The sequence below is a fragment of the Phycodurus eques genome, chromosome 17, assembly GCF_024500275.1.
Source record: "Phycodurus eques isolate BA_2022a chromosome 17, UOR_Pequ_1.1, whole genome shotgun sequence".
Classification (NCBI taxonomy): Eukaryota; Metazoa; Chordata; class Actinopteri; order Syngnathiformes; family Syngnathidae; genus Phycodurus; species Phycodurus eques.
This window is the reverse complement of record NC_084541.1, coordinates 20,844,573-20,863,440: the sequence shown is the minus strand read 5'-3', so window position 1 is coordinate 20,863,440 and position 18,868 is coordinate 20,844,573. Positions and strand designations below refer to the sequence as shown.

At 44.7% G+C, this 18,868-nt stretch overlaps 1 protein-coding gene across 5 annotated transcripts; it reads left to right on the top strand.

Annotated features, from left to right (window-relative positions):
• The first annotated feature begins 391 nt into the window (after positions 1–391).
• On the top strand, positions 392–16,461 carry zc3h12b (zinc finger CCCH-type containing 12B). 5 transcript variants are annotated; one of them, XM_061702088.1, is made up of 6 exons: positions 392–5,667; positions 6,286–6,425; positions 6,971–7,205; positions 7,702–7,808; positions 7,889–9,161; positions 16,392–16,461. In XM_061702088.1, exons 1-6 carry the CDS (start codon positions 5,069–5,071, stop codon positions 16,402–16,404), a joined length of 2,367 nt encoding a protein of 788 aa, XP_061558072.1. In that variant the 5' UTR covers positions 392–5,068; the 3' UTR covers positions 16,405–16,461. The 5 variants fall into 5 exon arrangements, with proteins under 5 accessions (XP_061558072.1, XP_061558071.1, XP_061558070.1 ...); XM_061702087.1 differs by lacking the exon at positions 16,392–16,461 and having other exon boundaries at positions 392–1,193; positions 4,903–5,667; positions 7,889–12,118; XM_061702086.1 differs by lacking the exon at positions 16,392–16,461 and having other exon boundaries at positions 392–1,358; positions 4,903–5,667; positions 7,889–12,118.
• Positions 16,462–18,868: the final 2,407 nt, after the last annotated feature.

Here is an 18,868-nt window from a genome sequence, read left to right as displayed (position 1 = left end):
TAGATGGTCCGAAAATTATTTTTGACAAACTTATCCTTTGTTCATTTACTTTATCTTTGCTGGTGTCATATAGTGACAGTCAGAACAATAAAAAGCCTGTCCACTAGATGGCGGAAGGTAGGATGAACCCGTTTATTATACCACGGCTTCCTTTGAGCATATCGGCTTTGTGACGAGATCGTCATCATTTCGGTAATCCTGGTGAACCCCAACCCGTTTGACGTTTACATGTTCACATTGTCTCCTGTGAAACAAACGCATACCCAGCTCGTCGCTGAAAATGTTGAGCTCTTTTGGAAACACCCTCAAATGTCACGTGCTGGCCCAAATAGTACAGATATCGGTGTCCAAGAAGTATGTCGAAGTAATTCATTTCGTGTGGAGCGTGCAGTCAGCTGTCAACTTGGAGTAAAAAGGACCATTTGCACTTGATGTAAAGTATATTTGCAAAATTCCCTGCTTGGGATTTTTGTTTGTAGACGTTACCGTTTTCCCTCACGACGATTTGTTTTTAACATAGTTCATGGAGCGAGTGGCATTAAAGGGATTTGAATGTTACGAGAAATTTGAAATGACATTACTAAAACGGAAGAATTGAAATGCAATAGTCATTTATTTTCCACAGTTACAGAGAGCCACGTGTGGCGGTGGAGCCGCAGGTTGCAGACCCCTGGCCTAAACCGTTCACATGGGCAATTAGTAATTAACTTTCAATTTGGACGCATCGATGTTCGCAAATTCGCCGCGAATAGCAAAACTCCGGGATTAACGAATGGCCCTCTCAATGGTTTGTACTGTATTCGAATTGCCTCTTGATGGCAAAAGACTACTTTTGTCTCAAAGAAGCTCCTCAACTGACTTCAGCACTAAAATGGCGCCCCGGCATGAGTGTTCCTGTTTGCGAATGGCAAAGTGAATTTTGTTTGGCGGCGTGCCGTGAGATTTGCCACGGCTCCATCAAGCTTGGGAAACACTGCACGACAAGGATGTGACAGTGGCAGCAAAGCAAAGCAAAGCAAAGACTCCGCGTGCGTCCCAATCGCAGAGCAGTCAAGTGATTTGCGCCGGCGCCCAGTGCGCGTCGGGGATGTTTCGTGAGGAAGGCGTGCGCCGAGCTGTCTTCACTGAGCGAAAACTGCGACGCCGATGGCGGCCGAACATCCTCGCCCGCTCGCGTGGATGACCGCAACGCGGTGAGACGGCGACTGCGGCGCGTGCGCTCTTCCGCCGGGACCGGGACGAGCCCGAGCCCGAGCCCCAGCCCCGCTGTATCTCCGCAACTTCGCCCTTTTCACGGAACTTGAGCTCAAGTTACGCGGAAAGGCTTAGCACGCGCACGCCAGCTAAGAGCTAAAGAGGTTCGTGAGGCCGTGTCGAAGTTGCCATGTTTCGAGGTGTCCTTCACCAATCTGCCCGCTTTCCGCGCAAACGACGTTTTTCCTTCGTGGCCATTAAGGTCGCTCGCTCGGCTCACCGCGCTAGCTAGCCTGTGCTAACCGGGCCTAAACGGACTCGGATGCGCATCCCGGCATCCCGGCATCCCGTGTTCGCGACAGCGCTGGCACGATCGAACGAGCGACGACATGCATGTGCCGTCTTCTTACCAGCCGCCCGACATGACGACATGAGCCCAACGTTGCCATTGACGTGCATTTCATCGTAACGCGTTTGTAAATGAGCGCTATCAAAGTCGCCCAAGTTCCCATTTCAAGTCCAAACCGCGACTCTTTCCGCCATGAGCAACAACTTGGAATGTCGCGCTCCACAAAAAGCAACACAACGCAAATTCTTCATTATTCAGCGTAATTGTGAAGTTGAGGCGAGCCGACTGTGATCGCGTGATAACGTGGTAAGTTTGCCAGAGATAATTCGTTGAAGATTACGCTCATTACTGGGGTTGCAGTTTTCCGCGTCGTGTTTCCAAATATTCGACACGCACCTTTTAGTTTCACACTGTTGAATTGCGACCAAACGTCGAACGAGTCTTCCACTTTTCTCCCTGCATTTCATGATGTCCAACTAGCACAGCGATCAAGAACTCGCCCAAATTGACAACACACGGAATGATTCGCTCTCGTCACACGACATGCTGGAGGGATCGAGATCTTCTTTGTATTATTGGAGAACATTGTATTTGAGCACCACTCGGGCGCAGAGTCGCATCGCTACGACAGATATTAACATCAGCTGATGGAGCTTCCGTAAGAAATATTTGGAAACGATTTAAATTCTGACATCGTGTTGTTTTAAGATGAGCGTATTTGACCGAGAACTTTGTTAACGTTTGTCCCTGTGCTTTCCTAGTAACCGTCAGTCGTTGACTACTTTCCAAGATGCATCGCGGGACACTTTGAGGGCACTTCCGTCGATACTCACGGCTTATTCCGACAGCGCTCCCAAATAGCTCTCCCGTATCGTGGCCGGGGTCAGCCGGGGTCGGTCACGATGCCCAGCGTGGCCTCGAGGACCTCTTCGGTCGTCGCTACGAAACATAACTACGTTCGCGTTCGCGTTCGCGGACGCTCTCCTGGCTCGTCCAACAGAAACCTGCCGATCAGAAAGGGAAACCATTGGATTGTACGACGGAGGTTAGCGATATATACGTGAAGATATGTTCGTAAGTGGAGCAGCAACGCAATATATGCACTGGTCGCATTCCGGTTACTTATTTGGCTTTGTGATATTATTGTCACATGTTCATCTAGCAAATCCTCAATGAATGACCTTCGGGTCATTCAAATAAATGGGCCACTTCCCGGCTTTTGTGAGAATGCGCTACACTTCGTAGACGTGTATTTACAAATGGCATTTAAGTTGAGCAGAAACGCTGAAATGTGTTGTTTTGATGCCACCTCCGAGGAAAGGCAAAGTTATGCCCCAAATTTCCCTGCCGTGTTCCGGACGGGGTTTATGGCCGCTGTTCTGAAACATGTCATTCCATTTTCGATGGTGTTCTGTTGAAATGGTGGCTTGAGACAAAGGTCTGCGAAGTCCATTTGTATCAAGCAACGTGCTGCCTCAAGAGTGGCAGTGAGCGTCGCTGTGTCGTGCGTTTACTGGCTGCCTGAAGACGAGAGATGACGAGCTGCGCTTGCTTTAGTCGTGACTTGGAAAAAAGGAGTTAGCTGATGACATGGCTGTGTTGCTAGGCAACACACACATCACGGGCTGCGCCTGGAATCTGGCAGTATTGTGTCTGCTCGCCACCCAAACTGGCTGGTTACGAAGACGGTTGAGATTTTCGCGCGTGACAAAAGCTCTTTTATAGTGTAAGACTTGCACTTATGGACCAGAACAGATTAGTTGCCGAGCAATGTTCACGCTTTTGAGAGGGCTGGCGGCGCACTGATGCGCCGATCAGCCCACACTGTCTCAGGTTCTATGCACTCATGCGTGTCTGCCTTCGCTGTTGCTTTTGCGCTTCAAGGCGAGGGCTGTTCTGCAGTACATTAACAGACCGTGCCTGCTCTTTGGCTATTATTTAAAAAGCAATAGACTGCGGGAAGAGGAAAGTCAGATAGATGTTGTGTGCTCGGTATCACGTTTCTCTTTTTCCTACCGTCTCGACAGGCGGGCGGATCATGACGGTGCTCGGCTGATTTTGTTGTTGTACTGCATATGTCTAAATCCAAACTGCCTTATGTCATGTTCACGACACACAACTGAGATTGTAAAGTGAAAGCAATCGTCGACATGCCTTTCAAATAGATCGGATGCAGAACGGTGTTGTCGCGTTCTGAATATTCATATTTTCGTCATTTGCTCCACTGGTAATATTCTCGCTGCATACCAACGACAAGGGAAAACATGTTTATCGACACGCAACGCTGTCGTGAATGCATATGAAAGAAGCGTCGGCTAGGTTTTATTACAGGATTGATTATTAGGCTAAAGTTGCAAAGATTTGAACGACCCAACCTACTTTTCACAGTTCAGTAGAACCTTAAAGGCCCGAGACGATCCGTTCTGGGGTGATGTTTGACCTCCGATTTTTTTCAATCATTTTTCCACTATGAAATAACTGAATATACATATCCAGTAGACTTTACACCGATTTTATCGGGTTGATCCTTAGCGGCCGATATTTAGCATTTTATGCTGATCGGCCGATCGGCTTTAGTGTCATAATTCGCCGATTGGTCGGCTCCGCAAAAAGACATTTACGCCGCGTGCGCAGTATAGCCGAATCCAAAAGCTACTTTATTTTTTAGCCTTGTCGCAGTACTCTAAATATCTGAAGTTATTTAAAAAAAATAAATAAATAAAAAGACGTCGGCGGTGTGGGACAGACGACACGTAATGCAGACGTTTCATTTTATAAAGACATGCTGCTGAGCCTGGGAAGCTCCCTGCACCTTTTGTTAGAATTTTTAAACAAAAGAGGTCTATTGTCTACGATTTAAAAAAAAAAACCTCACGTTGCAAAGAGGCATTGAAATGAAGTGTTGGAGTTTGTATTATTCAAAATTCTGATGCCAGTATTTTTCCTTTCACAGAAAATGAATAAGAGCTCCAAATATCGTTTATCGTTCTCCTCGGCTACGAATAATCGGTATCGGCCCGGAAAAACCCCACATCGGTCTATCGCTAGTTTCTGCGCAATTTGTGGTAGGGCTTGATCACTGTATTGTCTTCTATTCTCACATTCTTTTAGCAGCCTTTGCTAAGGCTTGTCATTCTTTAAGGATATAAAACAAAAAAAAAGCAAGAGGCAGAGGTCTTGCGAGATCTGCTGAAGGCTCACACGATACGCCGACGTCACACATGGTGACAGTTCCACTCCGACCTGGAGAAGTTTGTCTCCAACTTTTGAGGCATATTTGCAAATGCACGGATTTTGCGTGTTAACATTCGGAGGTCCCCCTGCTTTACCAACATTCCATTTTGTTTTCTCGCTTTCAGGTTTAACTAGTCCACATAGGGAAGAGTGCAATCCTTCGGTGGGTTTTGAAAGTCCATCAATGAATAAGAGTCCCTGGTTGCAGGTGAGGTGAGGAAGAAGCATGGGGCGTAAATCCCACGCGTCGAGGCAAACGTGACAGTATGTTTTGCATCGGGGAGGCTCAAAATGGAAAAGCACCCGTGCAGGGAGAAGAACATTAACCCGTGCGGGGACCGGCATGCCGCCGATGAGCCCGAGGACGGCAGCGGCTCGGAAAGCGACGCCGAGGAGCGGCGGCGCCAGATCGCTCGGGTGAACGACGGCAGCTACAATAAGTGGGAGCCCCTGGCGGTGACCAAGCCCCACCGCCAACTGTGTCGTTCCCCGTGCCTCGACCAGCCCAGTTTTTCCCAGAGTAGCACGGTGCGAGATTCCCGCGAGGATGAGACGAGCGCGGGGCCGGCGATCAAAGCGGCCGGTGAGAGGGCGTACCAGACAAAAATGGACTTTGCCTTGAAGCTGGGCTACTCTGGAGAGCAGGTGGAGATGGTGCTCAATAAACTGGGGGCCGCTGCTCTCATTAATGACGTTCTTGCCGAGCTCGTGAGGCTGGGAAACAAAGTGGAGCCTGAAAGTCAACCTTGCAGCCCCGCAGCCACGTTGCTATCGCTTAGCCCCTGTGTTAAAGAGACCGTTAGTCCTGAGGTGTCTGTGGAGGAAGAATCCGTGGACCCTTTTGATAACCTCCGGCCTATTGTCATTGATGGATCAAATGTGGCAATGAGGTAAGGTGCCAACAAGTTAACATTCAGTAAGCGCTCTGTATACTGAAACTTTGGAATCTAATGACCGTTTCCTGAACTCATTCACTGCCAGCTGTTCAAAGCAGAATCGCTCCCATTTCCAGCCGCTTTCGAGCATTTTCCCTGTCTTTCGAGACCCGCAGAATCATATATTGATCTGTTAATCATTGAATTTCACATAGAAGCCGGGCGAGAAAACGTACTTGCAAGTATATCGCCTATACGTCGGTGGCAGTAAACGGTTGAATTCCAGTTGACTAATAATAAACTTCCACAGTGGTGAATGAGTTCACAGGTTAAAGTGTACAGTATTTTCCCCCAAACTATCCCGACTGAATGATAGTGTCGTTGGTTTTTACGCCACTTAGAACATAATCATTCAAGTACATCCTTTGTAAGAACAATTGACTTGGTTCTAAAGAATATTGAACATTGGCATTGAAACGTAAAACGATAAATAACGCCTCCAACAAGGACACTACAATATGTACAATATTATAGTATATTTTATGCTTGCATTTTTTTGTTGTGTTCTAATATGTTTTCAATGTGGTTTAAAGAGATCTATATGTATCATTTTATTGTATTGTTTTTTTTCAGCCACGGAAACAAAGAGGTTTTCTCTTGCCGTGGTATCCAACTTGCTGTCGAATGGTTCCGAGAAAAGGGCCACAAAGACGTTACTGTGTTTGTCCCAGCATGGAGAAAGGAGCAGTCAAGGCCTGATGCCCTCATTGCAGGTAGCGAAGCAATTTCCGGCGTTAATAAGCAGTGCGACGATATGAGGCAATAAACGTTCATATTAGTCGCTCAACGTTGCCCAATATCTAATGTGGGACAGTTGTCAGCAGTCTTAGCAACTGTGTAGAGAATATTCTGGTATTTCTAATTAGGGCCCGGCCGATTTATCGGCCGATGTTAACCCTTTGCAAATTGGCAAATATGAGCCTTTTTTAATTTAAAAAAATTTTTTTTTTTTGACACATCACAACATGAGATGACCTTCAAACAAAAAAACAACAACAAAATCAGCAAATTTTTGCAAAGCCGTAGAAAAACAGTATTGTATAATCGTCAAACCTTCTGCCTCTAACTCAGCTTTAAGTGATCAAAAAAGAAATGTTTAAATTCATCGACTGATTAATCGGTTATTATGCCAAATATCAGAATAAGCATGGGCCGCAAAAAAAAAAAAAATCCATATCGGTCAGACCCTCGTTTTTATGGGGGCCCAAACAATGTTTCAACGTATCCATAGCCAGCTCAAAACGTGTTTTCTTCACAGATCAAGAAATATTACGCAAGCTAGAAAAAGAGAAGATCCTGGTTTTCACCCCATCTCGGAGGGTCCAAGGCAGAAGGGTGGTGTGCTATGATGATCGCTTCATAGTGAAGCTGGCTTATGATTCTGATGGAATTATTGTGTCAAATGACAACTACAGAGACTTGCAAAACGAAAAACCAGAGTGGAAGAAGTTCATCGAGGAACGTCTCCTCATGTATTCATTCGCCAATGACAAGTAAGGACTCGGAACTATGGATACACTTTCTGTCAACACTAAATCTTCTAAATCCATCCGTCCATCCATCCATTTTCTGAGCCGCTTCTCCTCACGCGGGTCGCGGGCGCGCCGGAGCCTATCCCAGCTGTCATCGGGCTGGAGGCGGGGCACACCCCGGACTGGTTGCCAGCCCATCGCGGGGCACATACAAACAAACAACCGTCCGCACTCACATTCACACCTACGGGCAATTTAGAGTCTCCAATTCACGCGTGTTTTTGGGATGCGGGAGGAAACCGGAGTGCCCGGAGAAAATCGAAAACAGTCAATATGAACTCGTACAATGACACACCACCATCGATTACAGCTTCAAATGGTGCTATTCGAATACATTTTTTTTTTTCCAAAGCGTACAGCCTTCACTGTGTGTGTTAAAATTGGCAATTGAGTGTAAAATGACACGACTGAGATCGTGGCGGTCACGTTTATTATTGAAATGTTTTCACGTCTTTAGATTTATGCCACCTGATGATCCACTGGGAAGACATGGTCCAAGCTTGGAAAATTTCCTTCGCAAGCGTCCTGTTGTCCCAGAGCATAAAAAACAACCTTGCCCCTACGGTGAGTCAGGCACATTTGAGTTGTAATGAAGTTGACTTGACTTCTTTCTTTCTTTCTTCTTTCTTTCTTTCTTTCACAAGGCAAAAAGTGCACCTACGGACACAAGTGCAAATACTACCATCCGGAGCGCGTCAACCAACCGCTGCGGTCCGTGGCCGATGAACTGCGGGCCTTCGCCAAACTGTCCGCGGTGAAGACGATGAGCGAGGGGGCCTTAGCCAAATGCGGCACCGGTCCGGCTGTTGCCAACAGGGACGGCAACTCTGAAGTCAAACGCGTGGCGCCCAAACGCCAGTCCGACCCGAGTATCCGCTCGGTGGCCTGCGAGTCTCCAGAAAGTCTGTCCGTCGGGAGGAAGTCTGAGACGAATTCCGTGCCTTCCCTTGTGACTGCTCTCAGCGTGCCCACCATGCAGCCGGCCAAGAGCCACGCAGCCGGCGCCTTGAACACGCGATCCGCGAGCAGCCCGGTGCCCGGTTGCTTGCAGTTCTCGCATAGTTCGCTGGAGCACATGTGCAGTGTGCAGTACCCTCCCATTTTGGTCACCAATAGTCACGGCGCTTCTGTCACGTATAGCGAGCAGTTCCCAAAGTACGACTCGGTCAGCGACCACGGCTATTATTCGCTGCACAGTGATTTTTCAAACATGAGCATGAGCAGTATGCACAACGTGGACAGTTTCTGTAGCATGGAGCATGAGCACGTCGCGTGCCAGAGAAGTCGCAGCCGCTGCGCGGAGTCCTGCCTGAGCCACTCCAACAGCGACTCGTTCTCCTCCTACGGCGACCCGTACCCGAGCTCCGTGGACGGGAGCCTCGAGGAGAGCGTCAAGGGCCAGCAGCAGGCGTCTCCCGCGACAGGGAGAATGCAGACCTTCTCCCACGGCTTCCGGCACGAGGCGCTCACTCGGGTGCAGAGTTACGGGCCGGAGGAGCCCAAGCAGGGTCCGCGTAAGCAGCCCGCGCCTCATCTGGCCCCGCACGTCCAGCACGTCGCGGCGGGGGCCAGGTCCAGCTGCCCCGGAGACTACCCGGTCGCCCAGAGCGTCCTGCCGCCGTTGTCCTCGCAGCCGACGCGCTCCCTAGGCATGACCCGCATGGACAGCGTATCCGATTCCAGGCTGTACGACAGCAACCCGATGAGGCAGAGGCGACCGCCGCTGTGCCGCGAGCAGCACGCCAGCTGGGACCCTCTGCCGTGCGGCAACGAGTCTTACGGGTACCACTCGTACCCGCTGAGCGGCAGCCTGATGCCGTGCTGCGAGCGGGTCATGGTTCGCAGCATGCCCGACAAAATGGAGCAGATTTGGAACTCGCCGTGGGAGAGCCCGCCTGCGGCCGAACACCGAGAACGGTACGTCATCCCAGAACACCAATATCAAACGTATCGGAACCTTTGCAACATTTTTCCTGCATATGTGGTCCATTCGGTGATGGAGAAGCATCCTCATTTGACAGACCCCCAACAACTGGCAGCTGTCATAGTCACAAATTTGAGATCTTGTCACTGAGGGCTCCCCTTTTCTTTCTTTTTTTCCCCTCCGGTGATTAAGGTGCAAATTTATCTACTAGAGAGATTTGGATTGCAAAGACAGGCGCTTGATAAATGTTGCCAAATGTGCAACATTTGCCCTCAGGAGTTTTATTTTTATTTTTTTAAATGTCCCCGGTCACATCAACATGACGACATTAAGGCAACAGCATAGATGAAGTTTGCCTGCCCTTTCAAGTCCACTTGTAAGATGTTTCACATAAAAGGCTCCACATTTGTGGCGCCTTCCTAAAAGGAAACAACTTTACTGTATGTGTTTCCACAACGCATCTATCATACCTGACGAGGAGCCGAGTTTCCTTTCGTCATTTGAAATTGCATATGGAAATGTCAAATATAAGGAATGTTTCCAGCTGCTATTGCAACGCGTCAGGCCACTTGGTAAACGATCTGATTTCCACAAGTAATTTTGACCGACAACAGAAATGTGGCCCGGCAGCATCCCACTCGGATTCTTTTGACGGGCGATATGAATGGTTTTAACCAAATAGCTTTAGAAGACGTTCCTGTTTGGATCATGTTGATGTGCTGTGAAAGGCATGACAAACCTTTGTGGTGCCGTGCAACTATCAATAACTTTCTTGAGCTTTGCCTCAGCTGTAAATAACTGGTGACTTTTGTTCCGTTTGTGCATTTCTTTCTAAGATGAGTAAGAGGGAGGTATACACGGACCTCCAAGCATGGACTATGATATTTAATGGCCTTATATCTGAATGACCTCACGCTTTAGTCTTCTTCAATGAATGTCTTTGTCATTGAAGCCTCCTACTTTCAAACGTAAAGCACTATCTCAGTATTGAAAGAGAAGATCTACCTATTTTCTCAGTCTCACAAAGCTACTATTTTGGTAGAATTCGACAGTGCACAAATCAAGCCAAAAAGAGATTCGTCTTGTAGACAGGTGCACACGTCTATATCGATGTACATAGAAATCACACAAAAGCCATTATTTCAGTCATTTATAAGCTGCTAAATAATGCCAAAAAAAACGGTCATTATTCTGACGTCACATTACCTTTTGCTTCACATAAATTGGAATTATTTCTCATTTCCAACAGTTTCATCGTGTATATATTTGTCAGATTTGTTGTGAAAATAGTATGATATAATATATACAATATGTAGCGCTTCCTATGTATTTTAGGCTTTTAGACATAGCGCTCCAAGTTTTTTTTTAAATTAGCTATATTTCTTCTCGTATAAATTAAGGAGTACTCTCAAATTTGGGTGTTCGAAAACCTACCTGTGTGCCATCCCAAATACAATGTTATCACAATACCACTTGTACTATATATATATATGATTTATTTATTCCCAGACGACATACAGTATATCTTTAAAAAAAAAAAAAAAAAAAAAAACAGGCTCCCCTGAACTCTTTCAGGTTGTCAGTGGAGCTGTTTGTTGCTTATTTTGTATCAAAGACTACTTTTACATGCACTTAAATGGACTGACGTGACGCTGGGACACACGCAAGACGGTGGGCCACGGTGGGCCACGGTGGGCTGGCTTTGATTCCCGCTGGGCTTTGGCTTGAAGACAATTCTTGAGGGATTTCCAAGCCCACTGACAATTTTCTCTTTCGTCAGTCAGTGCAAATGCATTGTTAAAAAGCTGCAAAGCAGTTGCTAATGCATGTACAGTGAACATTGACCTAACGCTAAAACTGCAATTTGGATGATCGCAGTTCATTTACAGTAAATAGATGATTGGAAACAGACAATTGCCCGACTGTTTAAATGTAGAGGAGAGGGGAACAAAATGTTTCCCGTCAGAGTTTGCACACAGCTTTTTTGTTATATTCAGATGGCTCGATTAAAAAGCCAATCGATGAGTATTGGGCCTGCACGGTTGATAAAAAGAAGAGGTTGAATAATTGTAGAGGAAAACAAAAGAAATGAGGCGAATGCAAGAAAGCATGTTTCGTACGATGTTTGGCTTTTATTGTGAGAGTGGATGGCTCAAATAGAGTTTGGCTGTGCCTTGCAGCAAATTGCTCTCAGGATGCTTTCACGTTTTCACTTCACTGGCCAAAAGCAGCGGTTACTTGGCAAAAAGCTATTCTCTTCTAATAACGATATATTTTGTGAAAACTTGTTCATGTAAATCCAGTTGAAGTGTGAAAACTGCATTGTAAGACTTAGTATTTGAATGTATTTCCAAATTATGATGCACCTTGAGTTGTTGAACATTGGGTCTTTTGGGCGGCTTTACATGCGCTGATGTTAGCATCCAAAGCTAATCGCAATCGTCACGCCGCGAGTGTGGGCCTCGTCAGACCGATATCGCGCGTACAGCGGTTGTGTAGTATAGTTTGAACTTTGGGGCTTATTTTTTAAATGAGGATCCTCGTCAAATTGAATGAGAATTGGGGCTTTAAAACGTCAAGGTGCCACTCTCCTCATCTAAAGTCAGCCCGACTGCAAGGTGAGGCTCTGAATGCGTTGGAAGGGAAATACCGCTTGAATTGAATCTGTGTGATCGATCACCTGACGGCGCATCAAAAGCTGCAACTGACATCTCAAACTCAAGTACAAGATGCCCAAGTCTCACGCAGATTTTCAAGTGCTATTACTCCTTTTATAGGGAATTTATGTGACCTTGATTATTTTTCTCAATGGTAATTCTTTAAAGATATAGATTTATCTCCAATGTTAGCCAAAACGAGTGTGTATAAACCTCTAAAAAGGAAAAGAATTCATGTGTATAGCCCAAATTATTTTTGGGGGGCTTTGCTGACTTTTTGTTGTTGTTGTTGTTTTTTTTTTCATGAAAAAGGACGAGGCCACTTTGAGGCCAGCTGTCTGTTCATGAGAAGGTGAAAACAAACTGCCTAAATGTTTCTTCATATGAAACAATTAGATTGCAAGGCTGCTGTCACGGTTGTTCCTGGCATTTGGCTCAACGTTTGCGTGCCTACACCCACCACTCCTCCCCACCTCGAGCTATAATTATAATGTCACTGATTACAAGAAAATCTAAAAAACAAAAAAAACAAAAGAGAACTATCATCAGTGTTTCAGAGACTGTACAAACGCTGAGTTCGTTGCACTGATGACCTTCAGACGACATAACCGATCTCAAGTCGCAACACAGCTCAACTCAAATGGAAGCAGAATTATTGTGTTGTATTCAGCGAGGTCAGATCTGTGGCACCTGATGCGGTTTCAACTAAATTAGCATATTTCCTCATCTAGTAGCCCGGGACGCATTTTCCAGAGAGTACCAGGTGTCTGTGTTGAGGAGAGCCCTTTTATTTGCATTAATGCATCGTATGCGTTTGATCATTTTCAACAACTGACGTAATACATTTCTGGTACTATAAAATACGTGACTGACGACACTAGGGGCGAGTGACTAGATTTGTTGTAGTCGACGCTAATGTGATGAAAGTCGAATGGAAGTTGATTAATGGATGACGTCATTGATATTTTTGCAGCACAGTACATTTCGAAGGGGGAAAAAAAAAAAAGGTCAAAATACAGCTCACCGTAATGCTGAATGTAGTTCTTTTAATTAGTGGAATCCCTGTGCATGTTTTTTCTCTCCAATGATCCGGCTGGTGTCATCTTCGCGTAGGGAAGACAGGACATTGTGGCCAGGCTAAAAAAATGAAAAAAATCACTGTTACTATTTCACTTGTGCTTATATCGTATTTGACGGTAGACTTGCATATTTTGCAAGGGACCGTGCTATCAATCTCAAGTGTTAAAATCTTTCCGCACGCATGTTCGCGGCCATCTCTACTGGCTCGTTCCTCGCCGCCAGTCCCGTTGTCCCGCTGCCTCTGGTATGAAGCGTCTACGACTTGCGGCGATCAGAACAGCCGAACCTCGCGAGGCTAACCGCCCTTCGCAACAAAAACTGTGTGTGTGTGTGTGTTTTATTTATTTTTCCAAGAAAGAGACATCTATTTGAGGTTTGGCATGTATTTATTCAAATGCACGCCACAATTAATTGGGGTACACTTTCTTGTCCAGCGGAGGCCACTATTTGAGGAAATTTTCTCTCCACAAAATGGATATCAAACCAGTATATATTAACATGAGCTGATTCGTCATTTTATGAATTCTAACTGTGCCATCGCACCTTCAGAATAAACCAACAGTAAAATATCAGCACAAGTTCCCACTGAAAGATAACTTCCCTAATCAGTGGCAAACAATTTGTAACTGTCCACAAACTGCATGTCTTACACTCATGAGCGAAAAGGAAGTGAAATATTCCAACGTGCTGATTTTGTCACAGTGCAATCCAGTCGTTTTGAATGACTCGTTGAAAATGACATCCTCAACTTCGCCCTGATTCCCTTTTCCCACACGCCCTCCCTCTTAGTAAGTGCCGCAAACAACCAAGCCACAAATGTCTAGAATTGACTTTTGCTTGTTGATACAAATTGTATCTCTACCTTGAATGTAAAATAAATATCAAATGTATATTATGAAACTAGTTTTATTTAAAAAAAAACAAAAACAAAAAAAAAAAAGGGGAAAAAAATAATGCCTAATGTGTGTGACACTGTGTGTCACTGGGAGTAGCCCAATGGTATGTACTTTCTCTTATTGGGTACAGTCGTCGTTCCCGTGCGACTCGATGTGCACTTGACGTCGCGCATCAGCAAGACAAGCATCACGCCCTCACTGTACATACTTGCGTGTGTTTCTGTGGATAGGATTTCATGTGTCAATGTAAAACATTACTTCAGTTCACTTGACTGTTGTAACCTGTGCATATTTTCCCTCAAATTGTGAATATTTACCTTGTAATTATTATTATTATTTTTTTTTATATAAATATTTTGGTGTAAAACAAAAACAAAACAAAAAAAACAGTGGTTCAACAGATTGTTACACACCAAACTAATCAACTTTACAGGACACTTTTACGAAACACTACTAAATGATAACACCGTGCCAGTTTTTAATCATTTGTGTAATTGATGTTTAATGTATTTTCAGATCTATTTTTCTCTTCAAACTGGAATTTATTGGAATGTTTTGCAGGCGGTAGAATGACTAAACAATGTTGACAAAGCAGATGTGTGCTACTTGTTATTCCGCTGACCACTCAAATATAATATTGAAGTAGTGTCAATTAATCATTTTGCCATCGGTGGCCAGTTTGTGTGTAGTTTTTGGTTGGCGCCCTATGGAAATTGGACTATTTTGAAGTTTTGTGTTGAATAGCATGTCAATGGGTAAGATAAAGACCAAAGTTTTTTGTCTTTTTAAATTCACGTAATTTATTTGTGGTCAGTGGCTCAAAAACACATCCACACTAATTGTGTACCTTTGACACTTGATGCCAGCATAATCACAGACTTGGTACGCAGAATGTCAGGACTCGAGGTGTGCCCATTAATATGACTGTACATATTTACAGTGTAAGACTCAGGTTAAAGCCCGCTAACATTCAAAATCACTTGGTTGAAAAACAGCGCGTTGTACTGGTGACTTTTCTGAAAGTGCTGTGAGTGGACCGTGGTGTCTGCAGTGTAACAAGAGAAACATTAAAGCAAGCTTTTTGTGTCGTACTTATCTGCAGTATTGTAATTCACACTGACTGGAAAGCATTGCTTTTTTTGTAGACCAAACTAGACTATTTGAGTCTGTGGGCTCAAACAAAATGTAAGTCTTAATGACGTGTTTCTCACCATTAATAAAGTTGTTATGTTATGTTATGTTTATACTGTGCAGTCTCCTCTTTTAATTGTTAAAGCAATTTGGGGAATGTTCCCTTTTTAAAATTAACACACCCCTGTTCAAATGGCAGGTTTATGTGATTTATAAAAATAAGACTATTCACTTGTAACCTGGAAAACTCAATTGAAAAATATATCAGTGGCATGCGGTGCATTTTGGAACTGGGCCTTCGGTGGCCGTAAGTGCCCACCCACATCTTAATACCACCAGTATCGTGTCGCAAAATAATGTACAAATATGCAATAGAACTATTTACGGTATTACAGAGAAAGCAAGCCGCTGAAGCGTATTTGAAGATGTATAACTTTTACCACACACAAAAAAAAAAAAACCTTTATCTTACATCAGCTCCCAAAAAGTACAAATTTCTACACTAAAATATCGCAGTTTTAATAACATGACAAAAGCATAAAAAGTAAATAAAATACATCGCACTCACCAGATATGCATATTATTATTATGACTTTGCTCCTTCTATAGTTGTACTGGGTAGTCATAGCTAGCTAGCAGTCAAAACTAGCAAGTTGTGAAATACACTCATTTCCGGGTTGAAACAACCATCGGCCGCCCTTCATCACAATGTCCAGTTTTCCTTGAAAAGTCAACTTTGAAAATGATTTTTTAAAAACGTCCGATATTCGTCCTTACGTAAGGCACCTGAGCGAATCCCAATGAGTTCCAGGCAGGACGCGCCGTGAGAGGAGTTCGTTCTGATCAACCAATCAGAGGACGGGAAAATGCAGGCTCGCCCGCCTCTGCGCCACAGCGAAGGTGGAGAGTGACGTCAAATTGGTGAATCGGACGTGATTGGTTAAGAAAGTCAGCACCTTTTATGGTGTCCTCCAGCAGCTGATTACGTTGACATGGCAACAGATAGAAGCATCTGATTGGACGAAAAATAATAATAATACAGTGAAGCTGGGACACACGCTATGAAATGAAGACAAAAGACTGTTGGAAATAAATAAATACGTATAGTATTATTTTATACATATAATAAGTATTAATATCAACAATTTAATTAAGTTGTAAATGTGGGTGATAGATGATAGGATTTAGACCAGCAGAGAAGATGGGCGGACCCAGGGGGTGGTCAGGGGAGGCAGCAGCCACCCCACATAGTGCTTCTCCTCATTAGGGTTGCGGGCGTGCTGGGGCCTATCCCAGCCGACTCTGGGCGCGAGGCGGGGTCCCCCCTGAACTGGTCGCCAGCCAATCGCAGGGCATTTGCACTCTCATTCACACCAAATGTCTGCAAATTTCAATCTGCAATGTCACTCATTTGCTATCGTGTCATGCCTTCTGTCTCTGAGTGGTTGTTTTTCCTCAGGTGGGCTGGGTAAAAAAAAAAAAAAAAAAAAATCTAATTCGAGAAACAAGATGTTCCCAGCGGCTGCCGCACAGTTCCGAAGATAGCTGGGACGGGCTCTAGCACGCCCGCGACCCGCGTGAGGAGAACCGCTACGGAAAATGGATGGATGGATGGAGCCAGAGAGGGCAGACTATTATGATTTTTTATTTTTTTTTTAATGTGCTCATTTCTTTGACAAAAAGTCTTTAATGTTTGGGGGATACGTGCAAACTAGCCTTTAAAAGTCAAACCACAAGATATGGAGAATGTTGTGGCATACTTGCCTTCAGGCTCTGGTTGTGCAAATACTGTGTCTTTGCCCATAACAATCCCTAAGTTGTCACATATCTAAAGTGCTTGATGGCGTTTGTTCTACCATGAAACAAGTACAATCCTCCCTCACGAGACGCTCATCTTCCAGTGAAGTCGAGATTTGAACTCGAGCGCTCTTTGCTGCGAAACGTTGTGCATAGCGTTGTGCTCGATTAGCAGTAGACTTTGGTGCAAGCCTAGTGAACATGTTGAAGTCTGATTTCTTTAGGTCACTGTGGGATGCACAAGAATTTGCGATTGAGCTCTAGTAAGTTGCTCAATTGGTGAGAAGGCTCCACAGGAGGTCATCTTACCCTGGAAGTAAGTGCAGCTGATGAGACTGTAACTCAAAGTGAGTCAACACAAAGGTATGCGACTCGGCTACTTTTGAAAGGCCCCAGACGTAATACTGGCATCATTTCAGCTCGGGCACTGTGTTCCTCACCTTTTCTCCCTCGTCTACACGCACCGCATGGATTGTGGACGTCACGCGGACGCGGAGGCCGACCAGGCCGACGTCGGGCAAGAGCAGGGGACGCGCCCCGGACGGCTCGTACCGCACACGACACGGACCTCGGAAAATAAGACGACTTCCGGTTCCGTATCGGAAACTTTTCAAACGTACGTCGGCTTGTTCCTAGATGGAGTTTAAAAAAAAAAAAAAGTTCAAGCCACAGGTTACACAATGAAAACAAAAAGACCATCTTTGCATGGGTGGCCTTTATCACCCGCCAAGACGGCGGGCCACCACGAACCGTTAGGTCGGCCCCATACCCCAAAAACCACAGCATCCGTTCTGGAAAACTCCCCAAAACATTCATGATGAGCGCAACTGATAGACGACTCTAATTAGGTGACACGCGTTGCACATCCCTTTGCATTTGTTCACTTTGTGGGTTTTCTGGCAAAGCAGTGGGAAAATGCTCGCGCTCTCGCAAAATCCAGTTTTCGACGTGATGAGGAAGTGTTGGCTCAATGTGAGCTGCATGTTGAGAAATGCGTACAAAGACATCATTTAGCTTCTCCGGCTCTGAGGAAACGCTGCCATGAATCCTCCGTCTGTATCGCCCAAGAGAAAGTCAAGAAGCCAGCGGTTATTGTTTCCTATGATGAAGCATTTTGTGGAATTTGGTGAAACATCTTCTGCCTGTTTAGCCCTTCTTGGGAACTCTGGATTGGGCTCAGCGTTTCCGGGTGGTGCACACAATATGACGAGTCAAAAATAAAGCCATGAAAGCGCAACTTTGTGATTTGAGCTCCCTCACCACATTGTGGGCCCGCATGAACATTTCTGCCGTGGCGTCTGCTGGACGCTTTTCCGTCATTCCAGTACCGTTGGTAACTTGTGGGAAAGGCACATGACTCTCCTTTATTTCCACTGCCAGTAAAAAATAAACATTAGAATAAACTACTTACTACTTAAGGCAATTGTTTTTTTTCTGTTTTAGTTGCAGCTAACTCGGTTCACCTTCCCTTTTTGTCCAAACCAAAAATTCACAGTACTATAGTATTTAGTTGGACAACAACAACAACAATAAAAAAAAAAAATAAAAATTCAATTTCTGGAGAAGTTCCGTTCGAATGCAGAAATGCTACTTAGATGAGTAATAGCACACGTTGCGTGACGTTTTGGAACATGGTCAAGTTGAAACGGTGTGAACGGGATGTAAAATGGCGAAGGAGAGGACAGATGAAAAACACAGCGGTCTAATCATAATAATGAAAAGAATAAGAAAAATAAAGGTGTTCTGCATTCACACAAAAACGCCCCCTAAAACCGGCGAAGAACTCATCTCGTAGCCTCGACACAAGCTGCTAAAGTACTCACACTCTTTTAGTAGAAGTACCGATACTTATGTAAACATTTCAAAAGCACATACTTTGAAATGTACTTAAGTACAAAAGTAAAAAATAAATACAAATAAAAATATAATATATATATATATATATATATATATATATATATTTTTTACTGTCAATTCTATACAGTACCCGTTTTTATAACTTGTCACAACGGATAATAAACCTCTGCACACAAAATAGGTATTATGGTAATAAATGATTTCATACAGATCTGTTTGTGGCACACGCAATTCTTTACTTGCGTAAACCTAATAAAGCAGTAAGCTAAACAAACGCATTGT